Here is a 21863-nt window from a genome sequence, read left to right on the forward strand (position 1 = left end):
TGGAACCATTTTCATGAATCTTTTCTGTACTGTCTCCAATGCCCTCACGTTTTTCCCAAAGTGCGGTGCCCAGAATTGGGCGCAATACTCCAGCTGAGGTTGAGCTAGTACAAGTTCAACATAATTTCCTTGCTCTTGTACTCTATGCCCCTATTAATAAAGCTCAGGTCACTGTACTGCCACCTTCAATGGTTTATGCACATATACACCTAGGCCCCTCTGCTCCTGCACCCCTTTAGAATTGTACCCTTTATTCTATATTGTCTCTCCATGTTCTTCCTACCAAAATGAACCACTTCACATTTCTCTGCATTGATGTTCATCTGCCACCTGTCTGCCCATTCCACCAACCTGTCTATGTCCTTTTGAAGTTCTACACTATCTTCCTCATGGTTCACAATCTTCCAAGTTTCATATCATCTGCAAACTTTGAAATGGTGCCCTGTACACCAAGGTCTAGGTCATTAATATATATCAGGAAAAGCAAGAGTCCCAACATTGATCCCTAGGGAACTCCACTACAAACCTTCCTGCAGCCTGAAAAACACCCATTAACCACTACTCTTTGTTTCCTGTCACTCAGCCAATTTCATATCCATGTTGCTACTGTCGCTTTTATTCCATGAGCTACAAGTTTGATCACAAGTCTGTTGTGTGGCACTGTATCAAATGCCTTTTGAAAGTCCATCTACACCACATCAACAGCATTGCTGTCATCAACCCTGTCTGTTCCCTCCTCAAGAAAACTCCAGCAAGTTAGTTAAACATGATTTTCCCTTAAGAAATCCATGCTGGCTTTCCTTAATTAACTCGTACTTGTCCATGTAACTATTGATTTTGTCCTGAATTATTTTTTCTAGAAGTTTTCCCACCACTGAAGTTAAAATGACTGGCCTGTAGTTGCTGAGCTCATCTTTACATCCTTTTTTGAATAAAGGTGTAATGTTTGCAATTTTCCAGTCCTCTGGCACCATCCCAGAGTCGAAGGAAAACTGAAAAATTATGGCCTGTGCCTCCACAATTTCCACCCTCACTTCCTTCAGTATCATTGGATGCATCTCATCTGGTCCTGGTTTTTTATCCACTTTAGGTACAGGCAGCCTATCTGATACTTCCTCTTTATTAATTTTAATCCCCTCCAGTGTCTGACTTACCTCCTCTTTCAATATTGCCTGGGTTGCATCTTCTTCCTTGGTAAAGACAGATGCAAAGTATTCATTTAATACCTCAGCTATGCCCTCTGCCTCCATGTGTAAATTCCCTTTCTGGGCTCTAATCGGCCCCACTCCTCCTTTTACCACCCTTTTACTATTTATGTGCCTATAAGAAGGCAGGTGATTGGGTGTTTTGGTTGTGTAGCACACAGCCCTTTCATATTTTGGATGAGGGTGATGGTGGTCTTAATTCTGTTTCATAGTTGGCAGAAGTTCATACTAAAATAAAATTCTTCCCCTAATTCAATACTAAATCCATTAAAGCATTATCTCAATTATAGGAGACACTAGTATGACTGACACTACAAATAGAAAACTATCATTGGTGCATTTGGGAGTCCATTTTAAAGTTGGAGTGGAGGCAGACAGTTATAGCTGATTAAAGATTGCTATAAATGACTCTGCAGACCTCAATACTGGAAATTAGTGCGATAAGTGGATAAGTAATCAATCTCTGAGAGGTGACATCTATGAGATTGCTGAATAGGGAAAATAATTGGCAGAAAAAAAATGAATGAAAAAAAAATTACTAATGAAAGAAAATACTGCATTGCGTGGTTGATATTTGTTTATTGAATGCATGATCTTAGGCTTTAAATCATAACTAGATATTAAAAAGAATATTCCACAGCTGAGTAATTTTAACCTTGAGTATTGATGTCAAAGGTCTTTATTTTTCTTGCAATGGCTGGCATGATTAGTGCTGGCATTGAGACTGAAGTGGTAAAACATTCCTAAGCTAAGCCTTATTTCCCAACATGCCAAATGTAGGGTGAGGATTACCCGAGAAACGAGATTAGCTCAGAATCATGATGTTCATCACCGAGCGCTGGAAACAACACAGTGTTGGTAGACTGAATTAGACAGTAGCAAAACATGATCACTTGTTGAAAAATAAAAGTTCCTACTTTGTGAATTTTCACTTATTAACATATTTGGAGAGTTTAATTGTAAGTTTACAAAGACAAGCAAGGGACTTTCTTTGCAGTTGAAAATTGAGCTTTGTCAGAAGTTGCTCGACAGGAGTGTGATCAGAGCACCATCTGGTGGTTACACATTTTAATACAAGCCTGTGATTAAGAGTAATACATTGGCCTAGAAATTGTGCCGCATAGCACCTGTTAATTAGGTGCAACGTGACCATAGAAAACAGCATCCAAGATACGCATGCACCCTTCTGACAGAAAGTGCACCATCTTGGGGTAGGAAGGAGTGTATCACATGCAGTACAACATTGTGTTAGGGAGGACACAGAGGCTCTATACACCATGAGAAACACTTACATCTCCTTGCCTATGAACAGAGTGAAGCAGGACAAGGAAGTACCAGGTTTGTCTACATAGAAGGCTTCCCCAGGGTGCAAGGTGCCATTGACTGTGCCTACATTGCCTTGCATGCTTCACATCAGAATCCTGGAATATTCATCAAACAAAAAGGATTCTATTCCTCAATGTATAACCAGTTTGCAACCATAGGCAGCACATCATGCAGGTTTGTCCCCGCTTTCCTGGTGGCAGTCATGACTGATTCATTTTCCATCAGTCCTGCGTGCCACCTTTATTCCAAGCAGGCTTCCAAGTTAAAAGCTACCTGCTGAGTGACAAGGGTTATTGCCTCCTGACATGGCTCATGACTCCAGTTAGGAGCTCAGGCACAGCTGTACAATAAGCCGACAATGAGAGCCAGGTTTCCACAAGGAACATCACTGTGAAAACAATTGGAATCCTCAAACAACACTAGCGCTTCCTGGACAGTTCAGGAAGAGTCCTACAGTATACTGCTAAGTAGATATTCAGATTTGTGATCGTGAGCTGCATGCTCAACAACCTTGCCAACTTGAGGTGTTGGTCTTTACCACCAAAAAATTGAGGAGGAGGCAAGGCAGCTTACCCAGAGCCCCCTTCTGTGCAAACTGTGAGATCAGCAGACTGAGGAGCAGTTTCGCTAACCTCAACTCCAAGTCCCAATTCACCAACAGATCTATACTCCTTATCATTCATCTTATAATCACTATCATTCACAATTCTCATTACTTAGCATTTATTGTTCTGTCCTTTACTGCAAACATAAACAAAAAATAAATCCAAAAGCAAATTTATCAAATCAATAATCTCATACTTTCCACAATATTAAACTGGTCACCCTCATGCATTTCCTTAGAGACTGTCTTTTCTGTTCCTTTGCCTATCCTGGTGTTCCTGCGAGGTGTTTCCCCAATGACTGGTGCATGGGTGGTGAGAGGCTGCTGGCTTTCATTTAAGGAAACTGCAGATCACCTTGGGCATCAACCTCAAGCAACTCTGGACATAGAAGACATCATTTTGGTTTGATCAGCTGCAGTCAGACCCACCTGGCTAATGGGCAACAGCAAGGGCACAGGCAGAGTAGCAGAGCTGGATATAGATATGCTGTCACCATAACACAGAACAGCAGGTTCCTCTCCCATGAAGCTAAGGTCACACTCCTGGTGTGGTGCATCAAAAGTCCTCATGTTCTGTTAGAGAATAGAGTTCTGGTGCAATGTGACTCTTTGGAATGGCGTCCAGAGCCAATATGGCAGCTGTCTGAGCTATCGTGGCAACATTGTGATGGAATCTGTCAGATTCGCCATGAGGTATTCCATCATGATGGCTTCCACTGTGTTGCTGATGGAGCTGACCACCTGTTCCACATTGGAAAGAATGGCCTCCATGCTCTGCACAAAGCTTGCACCAAGTTGGAGTTGGACTCTTCCATGCCCTGTGACATTATACATAAGCTCTCTGCACCAAGCGTTTCCTGATGTATGTACATTCACATTCTTTGGTAGCCTATCCCATCAAAGTCTGCAACAGAACTAGTATCCAACCTCAAATAGCTAAAAACAAAATACTGCAGATGCTGGAAATCTGAAATAAAAACAAGAAATGCTGAAAATACTCAGCAGGTCTGGCAGCATCTGTGGAGAGAGAAGCAGAGTTAACGTTTCAGGTCAGTGACCCTTCATCAGAACTGACAAATATTAGAAATGCAATAGGTTTTAGGCAAGTAAAGTGGGGATGGAGCAAGAGATAACCAAATAGAAGGTGTTGATAGGACAAGGTCATAGAGAATAACTGACCAGAAGATCATGGAGCAAAGGCAAATGGTATGTTAATGGTGCGGTGAAAGACAAAGCGTTAGGACAGAGAGGGTGTTAATTGACAGAAAAATGAACAGTCTGGCCCCACGCACCAACATGAAAAAAAAACAGTAGGTAGGCACAGTAGAAACAAACTACGCAAACTAAAATTAAATAAACAAAAAAAAACACAAAAAGGGGAGCCCATCATGCTCTGAAATTATTGAATTCAATGTTCAGTGCAGCAGGCTGTAGTGTGCCTAATCGGTAAATGAGGTGCTGTTCCTCGAGCTTGCATTGATGTTCATTGGAACGCTGCAGCAAGCCCAGGACACATTTGCAGGCATGAGAGCAGGGGTATGTGTTGAAATGGAAAGCGACCGGAAGCTTGGGGATCATGCTTTCGGACTGAGCGGAGGTGTTCCGCAAAGCGGTCACCTAATCTGCGTTTGGTCTCCCCATTGTAGAGACCACATTGAGAGCAGTGAATACAGTATATAAATTCAAAGAAGTACAAGTAAATCGCTGCTTCACCTGAAAGGAGTGCTTGGGCCTTGGATAATGAGGAGAGAGGAGGTAAATGGGCAGGTATTACACCTCCTGCGATTGCAGGGGAAGGTGCCGTGGGAAGTTGACGAGGTGGTGGGGGTAATGGAAGAGTGGACCAGGGTGTTGCGGAGGGAACAATCCCTTTGGAATGCTGACAGGGGAGGGGAGGGGAAGGTGCATTTGGTGGTGGCATCACGCTGGAGGTGGCAGAAATGGCGGAGGATGATCATTTGGATATGAAGGCTGGTGGGGTGGAAAGTGAGGACAAGGGGAACCCTGTCGCGGTTCTGGGAGGGAGGGGAAGGGGTGAGGGTAGAGGTGCGAGAAATGGGCCGGACACGGATGAGGGCCCTGTCAACCACAGTGGGGGGGGGGGCATCCTTGGCTGAGGAAAAAGGAAGACATATCAGAAGCACTGTCATGGAAGGTAGCATCATCAGAGCAGATGTGTCAGAGAAGGAGAAACTGGGAGAATGGAATGGAGTCCTTACAGGAGGCGGGGTGTGAAGAAGTGTAGTCGAGGTAGCTGTGGGAGTTGGTGGGCTTATAATGAATATTAGTAGACAGCCTATCCGCAGAGATGGAGACAGAGAAGTCAAGGAAGGGAAGGGAAGTGTCAGAGATGGACCATGTAAAGGTGAGAGAAGGATGGAAATTAGAAGCAAAGTTGATAAAGTTTTCCAGTTCTGGGCAGGAGCAGGAAACGGCACCAATACAGTCATCAGTGTACCGGAAAAAGAGTTGGGGGAGGGGGCCTGAGTAGGACCGGAACAGGGAATGTTCGATATATCCCACAAAAAGACAGGCATAACTGGTACCCATGCGAGCACCCATAGCAACACCTTTTACTTGAAGGAAGTGAGTGGAGTTGAAGGAGATGTTGTTCAATGTGAGAACAAGTTCAGCCAGGCGGAAGAGGGTGGTGGTGGATGGGGACTGGTTGGGCCTCTGTTCAAGGGAGAAGCGGAGAGCCCTCAAACCATCCTGGTGGGGGATGGAGGTGTAGAGCGATTGGATGTCAATAGTGAGGAGGCAGCGATTGGGCCCAGGAAACTGGAAATTGCCAAAATGATGTAGTGCGTCAGAAGAGTCACAGATGTAGGTGCGACCAGGGGAGGAAAGATAGAGTCAAGATAGGAAGAAATAAGCTCAGTCGGGCAGGAACAGGATGAAATAATGGGTCTGCAGGGATAGTCCTGTTTGTGGATTTTGGGAAGGAGGTAGAAGCGGGCTGTCCGGGGTTGCAGGTCTATCAGGTTGGAAGCTGTAGAGGGAAGATCTCCAGAGGAGATGAGGTCAGTGACAGTCCTGTGGACAGTTGTCCACAGTATCCAACCTCATCCTGTGACCAAGCTGTCACATGTGACATCCTGCACCCCACCTCCCCAATCCAGGTTCCTCTGCACTTGTGTTCAGTGTCAACACGTTCAAATCCCTTCTCTAACCTAGCCATTAAGGCCAGTGTAGTGTCAATATATATGCTGGCGACTCTGAAAGTGAGATCAGATGTCAGTGCAACTTCGTAATCACTCTTATTCTCTTCTTCCACTGGTGGCAGGACATCCGCAGTTGAAATGAAAATGGTACAAGGCATAGGTTGTGATCTGAGGAGAGAGCAAAGAGGATGATGTGTGTGTGTGTGTGTGTAAGCATCTGCAGCTTGTCGTGCAAAGTGTGCTGGATAAGGGAGAAGTCAGAAGAGAGACAGATGATTAGGCATAAAGAAACCCTGCTCAGCATGTTCTCTGGCATCGCCAGTGGTTAGCGCCTCCACTCTGTCTCTTCTTATCACTGTCAGCATTGTCTCTTCAGTGGAGACAGGGTGTATCGACATGCTGGTTCCCACCCCGACCCCAGTGCCAGCCTGGTGCCTCCTCTATAGAAAGAGGGAAGTATGTTAGTGTGAGTCTTGTGAGATGTTTGGGTAATGTGGCTGTCATGATGAATAGCTGCCAATGTGTGTGAGGTGTGAGTGTGATGTTTGTAATAGTGCTACGTGTATGATAATGAGATGAAAAATATAATTGGAGTGTCCTGTACTGATTTTAGCAGGTTTCAGGTTAGTAGGGAAGGGAAATCTGAATTCAGCAATTAATGAGGCTCAACTACAGCTGTTATGCAATGCCATTTGAAGATTGTTCCTTCCTTGGTAACTCCTGTCAGATCATTGAACTTCTTCCTGCACTCCATCCATGTTTTAGATGCCTTGCTCCTTGCATTGACCTCATCTACAACCTGCTTTCACTGCCCATGCATGAGATGCCTGGAGGGCTTCCTGTCCCCTGTGGGATAAAGGATGTCCTCCACCTTGCCACTTCCAGCACCAAGGCCTCCCATGCAGCACATGAAAACCTTGGTTCCCAGTCTCTTGACTTCAACCATCTCAGCTCACAAAACTATTTTCAATGGTATTCCAGCCACAATGCACCTCCCCTTTGGAAGGTACTGACTGCATTTAAGTAGCATCGTGGAGTCCGATATTAGGCCCTGTCCTCATGCAGGCAGTCAATGATCAGTACAAGTAGCACCAGCTGCAAGTTACAATCATTTTAATGAGTAAATACCATGGATTCTGCATGCATCACTTTCAAGCAGCATTGGTTAATTACGCACCACAATCATGTACCTATTCTTCCAAACAATTCAGTTTCATCCCCACTATATCCAATAAAACCAACTTGCAATTATGTAGTGGTTTCAATATAATATACTATGCCAAAGTGTGTCACTGGAGTGTAATCAGACACGAGGCAAAGAAAGAGTAATGAGAACAGTGACATACATAGAAACAACGAAACGTAGAAAGATTTAATGCACAGAAGAAAGCCATTTGGTCCATCGTGTCCTGTCCGCATTGTCCGGTAAAAAGATAGCCAGTCTGATCCCACTTTCCAAAAAAAAATTATTTTCAACTCCCCTGTCATCCTTCTACGAATTTAAGTGTATGCCCCCTGGTTATTGACCTGTCTGCTAATGAAAATAGGTCTTTCTTATCCACTCTATCTAGGCTCCTCATAATTTTATACACCTCAATTAAATCTCCCCTCAGCCTCCTCTGTTCCAAAGAAAACAATCCCATCCTATCCAATCTTTCCTCATAGCTAAAATTCACCATTCCGAGCATCATCCTCAAAAATCTCTTTTGTACCCTCTCCAGTGTGATCATATCGTTCCTGTAATAAGGTAGTCTAGCAGTCATCTAACTATTGATTTATAGAGTTCAAGCAGAACCTCCCTGCTCTTATATGCTAGGCCTTGGCCAATAAAGGAAAGGATCCCATACGTCTTCTTGACCACCTTATCTACCTCCTACTATCTTCAGGTATCTGTAAACATATGCTCCAAGATCCCTTTGTTCCTTTACACTTCCCAGAATCCTACCATTTATTGTGTATTTCCTTGATTTGTTTGTCCTCTGCAAATACATTACTTCACACTTCTCTGGATGGAATTCTATGTTTTTTTTATTCATTCATGAGAAGTGGGCATCGTTGGCCAGGCCAGCATTTATTGCCCATCCCTAATTGCCCTTGAGAAGGTGGTGGTGAGCTGCCTTCTTGAACTGCTGCAGTCCATTTGAGGTAGGTATACCCACAGTGCTGTTAGGAAGGGAGTTCCAGGATTTTGACCCAGCGACAGTGAAGGAACGGCGAAATAGTTCCAAGTCAGGATGGTGTGTGACTTGGAGGGGAACTTGCAGGTGGTGGTGTTATTGCCGCGGTGCACCTTGTAGATGGTACACACTGCTGCCACTGTGCGTCGGTGGTAGAGGGAGTGAATGTTTGTAGATTGGGTGCCAATCAAGCGGGCTGCTTTGTCCTGGATGGTGTCGAGCTTCTTGAGTGTTGTTGGAGCTGCACCCATCCAGGCAAGTGGAGAGTATTCCATCACACACCTGACTTGTGCCTTGTAGATGGTGGTCAGGCTTTGGGGAGTCAGGAGGTGAGCTACTCGCCTCAGGATTCCTAGCCTCTGACCTGCTCTTGTAGCCATGGTATTTATATGGCTACTCCAGGTCAGTGTCTGGTCAATGGTAGCCCCTAGGATGTTGATAGTGGGGGATTCAGCGATGGTAATGCTGTTGAATGTCAAGGGTAGATGGTTAGATTCTTTCGTGTTGGAGATGGTCATTGCCTGGCACTTGTGTGGCACGAATGTTACTTGCCACTTATCAGCCCAAGCCTGGATATTGTGCAGGTCTTGCTGCATTTCGACACAGACTGCTTCAGTATCTGAGGAGTCACGAATGGTGCTGAACATTGTGCAATCATCAGCAAACATCCCCACTTCTGACCTTATGATTGAAGGAAGGTCATTGATGAAGCAGCTGAAGATGGTTGGGGCTAGGACACTCACCTGAGGAACTCCTGCAGTGATGTCCTGGAGCTCAGATGATTGACCTCCAACAACCACAACCATGTTCCTTTGTGCTAGGTATGACTCCAGCCAGTGGAGGGTTTTCCCCCTGATTCCCATTCACCTCAGTTTTGCGAGGGCTCCTTGGTGCTATACTCGGTCAAATGCTGCCTTGATGTCAAGGCAGTCACTCTCACCTCACCTCTTGAGTTCAGCTCTTTTGTCCATGTTTGAACCAAGGCTGTAATGAGGTCAGGAGCTGAGTGGCCCTGGCGGAACCCAAACTGAGCATCACTGAGCAGGTTATTGCTAAGCAAGTGCCGCTTGATGGCACTGTTGATGACACCTTCCATCACTTTACTGATGATTGCGAGTAGGCTGATGGGGCGATAATTGGCCGGGTTGGACTTGCCCTGCTTTTTGTGTACAGGACATACCTGGACAATTTTCCACATTGCAGGGTAGATGCCAGTGTTGTAGCTGTAATGGAACAGCTTGGCTAGGGGCGCGGCAAGTTCTGGAGCACAGGTCTTCAGTACTATTGCTGGAATATTGTCAGGGCCCATAGCCTTTGCATTATCCAGTCGTTTCTTGATATAATGCGGAGTGAATCGAATTGGCTGAAGTCTGGCATGTGTGATGCTGGGGACTTCAGGAGGAGGCCAAGATGGATCATCAACTCGGCACTTCTGGCTGAAGATTGTTGCAAATGCTTCAGCCTTATCTTTTGCGCTGATGTGCTGGGCTCCCCCGTCATTGAGGATGGGGATAATTGTGGAGCCACCTCCTCCAGTTAGTTGTTTAATTGTCCACCACCATTCACGGCTGGATGTGGCAGGACTGCAGAGCTCAGATATGATCCGTTGGTTATGGGATCGCTTAGCTCTGTCTATCGCATGCTGCTTACGCAGTTTGGCACGCAGATAGTCCTTTGTCGTAGCTTCACCTGGTTGACACCTCATTTTGAGGTATGCCTGGTGCTGCTCTTGGCATGCCCTCCTGCACTCTTCATTGAACCAGGGTTGGTCTCCTGGCTTGATGGTAAATGTAGAGTGGGGGATATGCCGGGCCATGAGGTTACAGATTGTTTTTGAGTACAGGTCTGCTGCTGCTGATGGCCCAGAGCACCTCATGGATGCCCAGTTTTGCATTGCTAGATCTGTTCGAAATCTATCCCATTTAGCACGGCGGTAGTGCCACACAACACAATGGAGGGTATCCTCAATGTGAAGGTGGGACTTCGTCTCCACAAGGGCTGTGCGGTGGTCACTCCTACCAATACTATCATGGACGGATGCATCTGCAGATTGGTGAGAACGAGGTCAAGTATGTTTTCCCCTCTTGTTGGTTCCCTCATCACCTGCCGCATCCCCAGTCTAGAAGAAATGTCCTTTAGGACTCGGCCAGCTCGTTCAGTAGTGGTGCTACCGAGCCACTCTTGGTGATGGACATTGCAGTCCCCCACCCAGAGTACATTTTGTGCCCTCGCCACCTTCAGTGATTCCTCCAAGTGCTGTTCAACATGGAGGAGTACTGACTCATCAGCTGAGGGAGGGCGGTAGGTAGTAATCAGCAGGAGGTTTCCTTGCCCATGTTTGATCTGATGCCATGAGACTTCATGGGGTCCAGAGTCAATGTTGAGAACTCCCAGGGAAACTCCCTTCCTACTGTATACCACTGTGCCACCACCTCTGGTGGGTCCGTCCTGCCGGTGGGACAGGACATACCCGGGGATGGTGATGGCAGTGTCTGGGACATTGTCTGTAAGGTATGATTCCGTGAGTATGACTATTTATTTATTTACTTACATTTTATTTATTTAGAGATACAGCACTGAAACAGACCCTTCGGCCCACCGAGTCTGTGCTGACCATTAACCACCCATTTATACTAATCCTACACTAATCCCATATTCCTACCACATCCTCACCTGTCCCTATATTCCCCTACCACCTACCTATATTCGGAGCAATTTATAATGGCCAATTTACCTATCAACCTGCAAGTCCTTTGGCTGTGGGAGGAAACCGGAGCACCCGGAGGAAACCCACGCGAACACAGGTAGAACTTGCAAACTCCACACAGGCAGTACCCAGAATTGAACCCGGGTCGCTGGAGCTGTGAGGCTGCAGTGCTAACCACTGCGCCACTGTGCTGCCCATGAACAGCCTATGTCAGGCTGTTGCTTGACTAGTCTGTGGGACAGCTCTCCCAACTTTGGCACAAGATGTTAGTAAGGAGGACTTTGCAGGGTTGACAGGGCTGGGTTTGCCGTTGTCGTTTCCAGTGCCTCGGTCGATGCCGGGTGGTCCGTCCAGTTTCATTCCTTTTTATTGACTTTGTAGCGGTATTTCAGAGGACATGAAAGAGTCAACAACATTGCTGTGGGTCTGTAGTCACATGTAGGCCAGACCAGGTGAGGACAGCAGGTTTCCTTCCCTAAAGGACATTAGTCATCTACCTTTGTGCCACCTTTCTGCCCACTTGAGCAGTTCATTTAAATCTTCCTACAGTCTACAGCTTTATTTCTCTCGATCAACCAATTTTCATGTCATTTACGAACTTCTTAATCATGTCCCCTACATTTGGATCTAAATCATTGACCGAAAGCTTGGTTAAAGAGGTTGGTCTAACAAGATCTCAAAGGATTTGAGAGTGGTGGAGAGGTGTGGAAGGAAATTTGAGAGCTAAAGGCTGAAAGCATGACTACCAATGGCGGGGTGAAGGAAGTGAGGGATGGACAAGAGGCCAAAATTAGAGGAATACAGAGTTTTTGGATGGTTGAGGGGCTGAAGAAGGTTAATGTGATATGGAGGGGCAAAGACATGGAGGGATTTGAACATGAGGACGAGATTTTTAAATTTAAGCCATTAGTGGAGCAGGAAGCAACATAGGTCAGAGAGTACAGGAGTCATAGTTGAATAAGACTTGGAACAAATAAGGATATGTGCAGCAGAGCTTTGGATGAACTTGAGTTTATGGAGCATGAAAGTTGGGAGGCTGGCCCTGAAAGCATTGGAATAGGTGAGTCTGGAGGTAACAAAAACATGGAAAGTAATTCAGCTGAAAATGGGCTGTGGTAGGGACAGAGACAGGTGATATTCCGGAAGTGGAGGTAGGTGGTTTTGGTGATGGAGAGGATATGGGGTCGGAAGCTCAGCTCAGGTCAGATAGCATGCCAAGGTGGCAAGCAGTGTGATTTAGCCTGAGATAGTGGCTAGGGAGGGGGTGGAAAGCAGTTACCGAACAAAAAAAAAACTTGCATTTGTATAGGACATTATCATGTCCTCAGGGCATCATAAAATGTTGCACATAAAATCTGTTTTGAAGTGCAGTAGCTGTTACGTCGTGAAACATGGCAGCTAATTTGTACAAAGCGAGAACTCACAAGCAACAAGTGAGATGAAAAATCTATCTGTTTTTGGTGATGAGGGAGAAATATTACTCAAACATTTGCAGAACTCTCTCATCCGCTTTGTATAGTCTCATGGGATCTTTTACATTTACCTGGAGATTTTAACAGACTGTCCATAGATGCAGCGGTGTGACAATTATTGTTTCATATTTGTAACACACAAGTTAAATGATTTTGCTCTCAAAAAGAAATAGTGGGATTTATTAGATTTTTAACATAACTTTGCATTTTCATTTGCCAATATAAAAGTCATTTTGGGGTATATTTGAAAAAAAAATTCTGAAAGAAACATAGATGCTGGGATATAACTATTCTTCTTTTGTACTTAAAAGACTTAGTTTTCCAGGTTTTCAGACAGTGTTATAGTGTTACATTATTATTATTATTGGAAAAATGTTTTTTGAAACATGTTTGAGTCCTTTGTTTCCAAAGGAACACTTGATCTGGTCAGTCTTCTGCTCCTGGTATGGAAAGTTATGGATAGCTTGTCCAGCAGGCATAAAAGAATGAACTCAAAATGGAAAATTCACCCAGTCGCACTGTCCATAACAGGGCAACTAAACATTCAGCAAGTTTGCGATTTGGGGAAGGGCATGGGAAAAAGTAAATTTCAGCCTGTAGCCAGAGAGGTGGTTGTTGCTGAAAGTATCTGTTGGGCAGCATCTGTCTCACCCCACACTACCTATAGATGCTTTTGAACTTACTTGTGTTTATTCCGGTTTCTTTTCCAGCTCCCTGTGAAGCTAGCGCTTTCTTTTGTCACAGCAACATGTGTATCAATGACACATTGGTCTGCAATGGCGTGCAAAACTGCGTGTATCCCTGGGACGAGAATCACTGTAAAGGTAATGGCCTCTTCCCTTTTCCTTGTGAATAAAATGTCCAATAAAATATGTGGACTTTCTTCCTTTTTGACTTCCCACCTCTTCAAGCAAGATGTATACTTTTAAAGAACTGTGTGTTGTAGAAATGCAATCAGTAATTTGGTTAAATGCAAGCTCCATTTAACAATATATGTATATTTAGCTCACCCAGCTTTGGCTACATAAGATCCATTTTGGGTTATGCTGTACTTTTTCAAGGATAGCCCTGTTTGACCTACTTTAAAATATGAAAACACTGGAGAGGGAGCGAATTCCCTGCTATTGATCAGAGAAATCTGGTGATCAGCTGACAAGAGAGGGGTCATAGTAGAACAATTTGTTGTAGGCACATGTCAAAAAGTCTGAATTTTTTGCACCATTTAATTAAAGAACAGACCGTAGCTCTGGATCTATACAACACAATGGCTTGTTTCCTTTATTCACTGATTTCCTCTCCACAGACAGACTGATGTTACTCTTTATATTGTACTGATTCGGTTCAGCTCCACATTGTATTTACTTCTTGTGTAAATCCATAGTATTATCAATGTTATCTGAAAACTGGGTTTGAAGGAAAGTTAGAGATGTTGTTTGACCTATAAGAGGATAGAGCTTGGATCCTGAAACAGGACTGGAGCCTTCCAAAGAGTGACTGTTTGGATTGTACAAGGCAATTAAGAAATAGGTCCCGTTCGCACGAAATGAAGATTGGAGCAGGAGAGGGCAAAACTCACCTGCATTTTCCATTTGGAAAGCAGACTTCACTTATTACTGATGGGAGTTTTTTGGGGTAATCTTCATAAATCCCATCTGAAATCAAAATTGGGCCAGAATCTGGCAGAGAGTGTGCAAACATTCTGGTGTAAACTCCAAACACTCCCTTACTGCCCCAACAAAAAAATTCCTTCCCTCTCCATTTCTGCCAGAACTGCTATTGATTGGTCTTCCCTGCTTCCCTGTCTGCTGTGTGGGGGCTGGTGATGGGGGAAAAGAAGGGGTTGACACATAGGTTTGTCTACTGTCTGTCTCACGCACCATCACTTCCCATAAAGGCTTTGATACAAGAGAAAAGTACTGCGAATGCTGGAAATCTGAAATAAAAACACCGCAAAACCCTTGAAATACTCAGGAATACAGTTCTGGCAAAAGGTCATCAACCTGAAATGTTAATTCTATTTCTCTCTCCACAGATGCTGCCAGAACTGCTGAGTATTTCCAGCATTTCTTGGTTTTATTATATAAAAGCTATGCAGTCTGCCTATGGATGAAGAGCACAATTTAGTAGTTGCCTATTCAAAATGTAACAACTTACATTTATATAGTACATTTAATGTAGTTAAATGCTCCAATGCGCTTCACAGGAGTGCTATCAAACAACACTAATCTACGTAAAGAGATATTAGGGCAGATGACCAAAAGCTTGGTCAAAGAGGTAGGTTTTAAGGAGTGTCTTAAAGGAGGAAAAACAAGTAGAGAGGCAGAGAGGATTAGGGAGGAAATTCGAGAGCTTAGGGCCTAGGCCGCTGAAGGCTCGGCTGCCAATGGTGAAGGAATTAAAATTGGGGAAGCTGACGAGGCCACAATTAGAGGTATTTCAGAAAGCTGTAGGGCTGCAGGAGGTTACAAAGATAGGTAGAGGTGAGACCAAGGAGAAAAACATGAATGAAAAATTTAAAATTGAGGTGTTACTTAACCGGGAGCCAATTTAAGTCATCAAGCATATGGGTGATTTATGAATGGGATTTGGTGCGAGTTAGGATATGAGTGGCAGAGTTTGGATAAGTTTAAGTTTATGGAGGGTGGAAGATGGGAGGCCAGCCATGGGTGCATTGGAATAGTCTAATCTAGAGGAAATTAAGGCATGGATGAAGATTTCTGCTGTGGGACAACCATAAGAAGGGACCGCCTTAAGAGAGGACCACCTTAACAGGTATAAGTGAAGGTCACCAGAGGAAATGATGTTGTGTCACACATGACCAGGGAGTTGTGGGTGTGGCCCGACAGAGTGCGATGTGTTTAGATGTGGCTTGTGCATTAACTTTGGTATATATCCATATTGACGCCATCCCATGCAATTTTACAGCAACCCCTCCTCTGTTGCTGTCTGCTTCTGAAACTTTAAATCCTGGTCCTTTACTCAAGAAAGTGTGTAAACACAGTCCTAGTAAGTACAGGCCAGTCAGTTTAACATCAGTGGTGGGTAAGATTTTAGAAACAATAATCAGGGACAAAATCAACAGATACTCGGAGAGGTTTGAGCTAATTAAGAATAGCCAACATGGATTTGTGAAAGGCAGAATCAGACTTGACTAATCTGATTGAATTTTTTGATGAAGTACCTGAGAAGTTTGATTAAGGAAATGCAACTGATGTTATCTATTTAGATTTTAAGAAAGCATTTCCCAAATTACCACATAAAAGGCTGATTAACAAAATTGGGACTGATGGAATAGGGAGGATCAGTGTCAGCTTCGATAAAAAATTAGCTTAAGGACAAAAAGCAGTGAGTCGCGGTAGATGGTTATTTTTCAGAATGGAGGATGGTAGTGATTTTCCGCAAGGGTCAATGCTAGAACCACTGCTTTTTTGATGGATAAAAGAGTTGGATATTGGAATAGAGAGCAACAGTTCAAACTTAGCGGTTGATACAAAACTTGAAGGAGTGGCAAACAGTGAGGATGATACAAATCCACTGCAACAGGACATAGATAGGCTAACAGAATGGGCAGACAAGTGGAAAATGGAATTTAATACAGAGAAGTATGAGGTGATGCATTTTGGTAGAAGGGAAACGGAAAGGTCAAAGACACTTAATGGCACAGTTCTGAAGAATGTACAGGGTCAGAGGGACCTGGGAGTGCATGTGCATAGATCTTTGAAGGTGATAGGATATATTGAGAGAGTGGCCAGTAAAGCATATGGGATCCTGGACTTCATAAATAGAGGTATTGAGTACAAAGGCAGGGAAGTTACGCTGAGCCTTTATAAAGCTCTGGTTAGGCCACACAAGGGTATTGCATCCAGTTCTGGTCACCACTCTTTAGGAAGGCTATGAGGGTCCTTGAAAGGGTGCTGAGTAGGTTTTCCAAAATGGCTCTAGGGATGATGGATTTTAGCTACAACATTAGGTTGGAGAAGCTGGGGTTGTTCTCCTTGGAGCACAGGAGATTGCGGGGAGCTTTGATAGAGGTATACAAGATTATGACAGGTTTAGATGAGATAGGCAAAGAAATTCTGTTCCCAGTAGCTGATGGTACAGGTACTACAGGACACAGATTTAAGATATTGGGCAAGCGACACAGAGGGAGTGTGAGCAAGAACTTTATTATGTAGCGAGTGGTAACAACCTGGAATTTCCTGCCTATGAGGGTTTTGGAAGCAGAGACAATCGATGATTTCAAAAGAAACTGGATGGCCACCTGAAGGAAATAAACTTGCAGATCCACGGGGATAGAGCAGGGGAGTGTGACTGACTGGATTACTCTACGGAGAGCTGGCTTGGGCTCGATGGGACGAATAGCTTCCTTCTGTGCTGCAAATGACTATGACTCTGACTGACTCTATGACACTAACTTGTGGACAGTTGTGGAAAACTGTGTGAGTTCCTCATTCATGTCCTTAGTAATGCTTTAAATGAGCAGAAAATCACTTTGCTCCACTCTATAACATTGCCCGACTCTGTCATGCCTCAGTTCACCGGCATTGGAAAATGTAATATTACAGTTTGTTACTGTTGGTGTCCAGACATGATGGCTTCAAATTTCCTCCATCGTTAAGTAGTGTATCTATGGTGTGCCCTTTCTTCTTTTCAAGCAGGTCTTTTTGAAAGGCCTCTTGTGGGGTAGATGTGATTACTAGCTCTATAACCCATTTTGACAATTTGATATCTATGTAGGTGCATTCCTGAGCTTTGTCTCGGCACCTTACAACAAACTGGTCAATTGACTCATCTTGCTGGAAATGTACTTTTACTTCAGTTGCTGCTCCAGGAATGTTCATATCTTGCTGGGGTCCTTCTGATCCACAGCTGACAATCCTGACGTATTGATCCATTGCAGAACCTTGTTGCCCAGTGCAATCTTAATTTTGGTAGCTTGTTTTTCTAGTTTGCTCATTTCTTGATCCAGGAAAAACGGTTCCATTCGTTATCGATACAGTTTAAATTAAGAGGCTATGTCCAACGCCACCCAATTTATAACTGGATATCTGAATGCCATTGTCTTAATCCTGCTTTTTAAAAATAAATTCAGGACTTATTCAGGTCTTCTTTTTTACAGGCACACTTATTTTTTTCTTGTTTAGACAGATTCATTTTCTGCAGGCCTGCTCCTTTAACAGTGGGACTACCTTGTTTTTTTTCCCAAACAGATAAGTTTTTTTCTGCAGCTTGCAGTATCAGCAGCTGCAGCAACTAGCCTTTTACTTTGTGCTAGACCTCCAGTGGTGCTGTTGGGTTCTTCATTGTCCTTTCGGCTTAGACCTCACCCACAAAGCAAGAGAGAAGGAAAATTAAAATAGTAATGGCTTCAGCTATTGTTTTTCAAATTTTTGACCCACTGCCAGATTAGGTGAAATCTCTGATCCCCTTGCAAATTGCCTAATGTACTCACAGAGTTTCAACCTCCCAGGGTCATATCTGTAGCCTAGCTTGCTGCAGTGATGTGGGGTCTCTTGCTAACTGCTGCTGCTGGATCTTCAGCCACTATATAGATATATATATATATACACACAATAGTTACTGCACGATCCACATCTAAACACATTTTATTCTGTTGGGCTCCACCCACAAATAACTGGTCATGTGATGCAACATCACTTTCTCTTGGTGATCTTCACTTACAGCTGTTAAGGTAATCCACTCTTAAGGTGGTATCTTCTTAAGGTCATCCCATAACATTCCCCTTTTTTCCAAAGAGAATATGTATGTACAATATACAATGACGTTGTGGTTTGAACTAACTATACATGATTAAAACAAAATGTTATTTACAAGTGATCAAATTTAACACACTCTAAAACGCAGAGAAGGCTTGCTTGTTCATCTCGATCTTGTTATCGTAAACCTATTCCAGGAGCTAAGCTAATCTTGATGACTCCTCTGAGACTCTGGTGACTCAAAACTCTGGTTATCATGTTCTTTCTCTGTGCCCGTAACCAGTGCACATTTATCTTCAGACTCTGTCTTTGAACATGTCCACAATACCACAGGGCAGTCACATGTAGTGTTGTCATACAGCTCTCTGAGTTGACTTTGGTTCCATCTGAAAACTGCACTATGGGCATGATCTGGGCTAGTCGCATATCCTAGACATCTCTGCAGGATACCAAGTTCCTGACGCATGATTGAGGACTCTGACTTGCTGTTCTACTTGCAATTGAGCTAATTCTAGTCCTGCTAGCCTGTCATACGATGGCTTCATCTTGACTTATTTCGAAAGGTTAGAAAAAATTATGACTGGCGATTTCACCAATCACGGGCAAGCCCTCTGGCATATACTTACTGCAATGAATGGAAACCCTTGGAGAGACTCTCAGTCATATCTTCTCTTCGTGTCAAGACTCCCAGCCTTTGTGTCATCTTTTACATAGACTAACCCAATACTCTGGACCATCTAGAGTGCGTTACTGACTTCATGTATTGTGACAATTCGTAAATCTTTGCATACTGGAAGTCCTGTGACAGCTAGTTCAGTTGTAGCTGCAAAATAAAGCGTGTGGTAACCATTTGGAGCCCCTAAAGCTGCACTGCAAGGTTATCATTCCAATGCGCTCAATTGGAGAACCATTGTAGGCAGTCAGCCTAGCTATGGTGTGTTGCAACATAGATTCCCATTTCTTGAGATACATGTCCTTCTGTATTCAGAGCACCAGAACACTTGCTCAGGTGTTGATTTTCACTCTGAGCTTAGCTTCCCACTCTTCTGCGGACATACAACCCCAATCATGGAAAATGCCTCAGCTTGCATAATAGCATTGACATGTTGATCCAATTTAACTATATGAAATGCTTACTCGCTGTTCTTCATCCATGTCCTCCTAGTAATCAGTCTCTCTGATGACCTGACATACCTGCTTGGCCTTTTGTTGTGTGTTGGCATTCATTTTGCTGCATTTGCCATCCTGTCTTGCAAACATTCTCTCTGCACGTGATCTGCCACCATTCTTGTGTACAGTATGTGAGCTCGGCTTTCTGCACTGCCCTGCCCAATGACTTCGCATGCCTGAAGCTTTCCGTTTGTCTTCTATGCCGGCGAATTGGGTGAGTCAAGTCGTATTGCCACAAGGCTTAGCAGACCTCTGAGCCTTGGTTGCCATACAAATTGCCATAGCCACTCCCAGCGCTTGTACCTGTTGGTGTGCAATCATACTGGCTTCAAATTTCCTTCCATCATTGAGTAGTGCATATATGTTGTGCCCTTACTTCTTTTCTAGCAGGTCTTTTTGAAAGGCCTCGATTGGGGTAGACACGATTACTAGCTCTATAATCTGTTGACAATTCAATATCTGCGAAGTCAAAACATTGAGCTTTGTCTCAGCACCTTGTATCAAACTGGTCAATGGACTCCTCTTGCCTTTGTCAATAGATCTTAAGCTCAAGCCTATGTACTCAGAAATTTACCTTTACCTTGAGTTGTTCCTCCAGGAATGCCCGTAGCTTGCTAGTGTCCTTCTGATCCTTAGCTGACAATCCTGATGTATTGGTCTATTGCAGGCCCTCATTATCCAGTGCGATCTGAATTTTGTTAGCTTGTTTCTCTGGTTCTCTCACTTCTTGATCCAGGAAGCACAGTTCCATTCACTGTAGGAACAGTTTGAAATCAGACGTCTCCAGTTCATAATTGGATACCTGAAAGCCATTGTCTTAATGGTCCTACTTTTTTTCTTGATAAATATAGGACTTTATACAGGTTTTCTTTTTTACAGGTACACTTGTTTTTGTTTACTTTTAAGGCAAATTTTTTTTTGCAAGCCTGCCCCTTTTAAAAGTGAGAGACTACAGATTTTGTTGTTTACACAGCTTTTCTTTTAAACCAAGAGATCGACATGTTGTTTGCAAAGCTATTCGATTTTTAAAAACTCTAGCATGCTAGTTCTTTTTTAAACTGAAAGGTTTTTTTGAGAGCTGCAGTTTGCAGTATTGGAAGCTGCCACAACCACCCTATTATTTTGTTCTCGACCTCTAGTGGCACTGTCAAGTTCTTCCTACTCTTTTTGGCTTAGGCCCCTTCCACAAAGCAAAAAAAAAAGAAATACTAAAACAGTAATGGCTTCAGCTACTGCTTTTCAAATTTGTCAACCCATTGCCAGATTAGGCGAAAGCTCCAATCTCCTGTCAAATTGCCTGCTGCACTCATAGAGTTTCAACTCTGCCTGGGGTCCTCTCTGTGGCCTAGCTTGCTGCAGTGTTGTGGGGTCTCGTGTTAACTGCTGTTCTGCTGAATCTTCACTCACTTCTTTGTTCTCATTAGTATGTTCTTCAGAAACAAATCAAGCATCACCATGATGTATTATTTGGTGGTCTTCAGAAAAAAATTCTTAAACATTGCCACCATGTAATATCAGTATGTGAACTATTGTAAGTAATATCCTAAGAAAATGTAGGTTTTATTGTAACTTAACTAGAACATATATACACCAATAGTTACTTCACAGGCCTATCTAAACACATCCTAATCTGTTGGGCTACACCTACAACTAACTGGGCATGTGTGACATGACATGACTTCCTCTGGTGATCTTCACTTGCAACTCTTAAAGTGGTGCTCTTAAGGTGATACCTTCTTCAGGCCATGCCACAACAGAGGAGGCCACATTCTCAGACAAGAGGGAAAGGCCTCCATGGAGTTCTACAGTCTCTGAGCTTGGGTGCGCATACCCTCTGGAAACCCTGCCACATCTTCACATACCTCATGCTGGACTTTCAGCATCTGAAGCCTCACGGATGACTCCAAAGGCACATCATCAGCCTAGGGCTCAGCATGGGCCTGATCTCCAATACTTCTATGAGTTTCAGTGACCTTGGCTGTTACAGTCTCTGACAGCTGGTCAGGCTCATATGCGTGCTCTCACCAGGTTGTGACCCCAATTCTTCTCATGAACATATACCCACTGAGGTGAAAGATTCTGCACTGGTGGGTGCAGGAGAATGTGGTGATATTGCACACTCTGATGAACAAAAAGTCAAAACTTCAGCATAATTACATCCTTGACAGATTGCTAACCTGTGAATGTCCTCCAGCCTCACCGTCTGTGATGGAGCAGCCACCATGATCACCTGCCAGCTCTAGAGCCTTCTCCTCTATGAGCGTTAGGATGGCAATCACTGGGAGTCCGCCACTGGTCTGGGCCCTCTCCTTGACAGTCTG

At 43.9% G+C, this 21863-nt stretch overlaps 1 protein-coding gene across 1 annotated transcript in view; it reads left to right on the forward strand.

Annotated features, from left to right (window-relative positions):
• Positions 1-21863, forward strand: part of neto1l (neuropilin (NRP) and tolloid (TLL)-like 1, like) — a 232419-nt gene that overhangs the window by 164021 nt on the left and 46535 nt on the right. Inside the window, exon 8 of the mRNA XM_068030977.1 lies at positions 13366-13479. Coding sequence (XP_067887078.1) covers positions 13366-13479 — 114 coding nt within the window. The remainder of the gene's footprint in view (positions 1-13365; positions 13480-21863) is intronic.

The sequence above is a fragment of the Heterodontus francisci genome, chromosome 5 (assembly GCF_036365525.1).
Source record: "Heterodontus francisci isolate sHetFra1 chromosome 5, sHetFra1.hap1, whole genome shotgun sequence".
Classification (NCBI taxonomy): Eukaryota; Metazoa; Chordata; class Chondrichthyes; order Heterodontiformes; family Heterodontidae; genus Heterodontus; species Heterodontus francisci.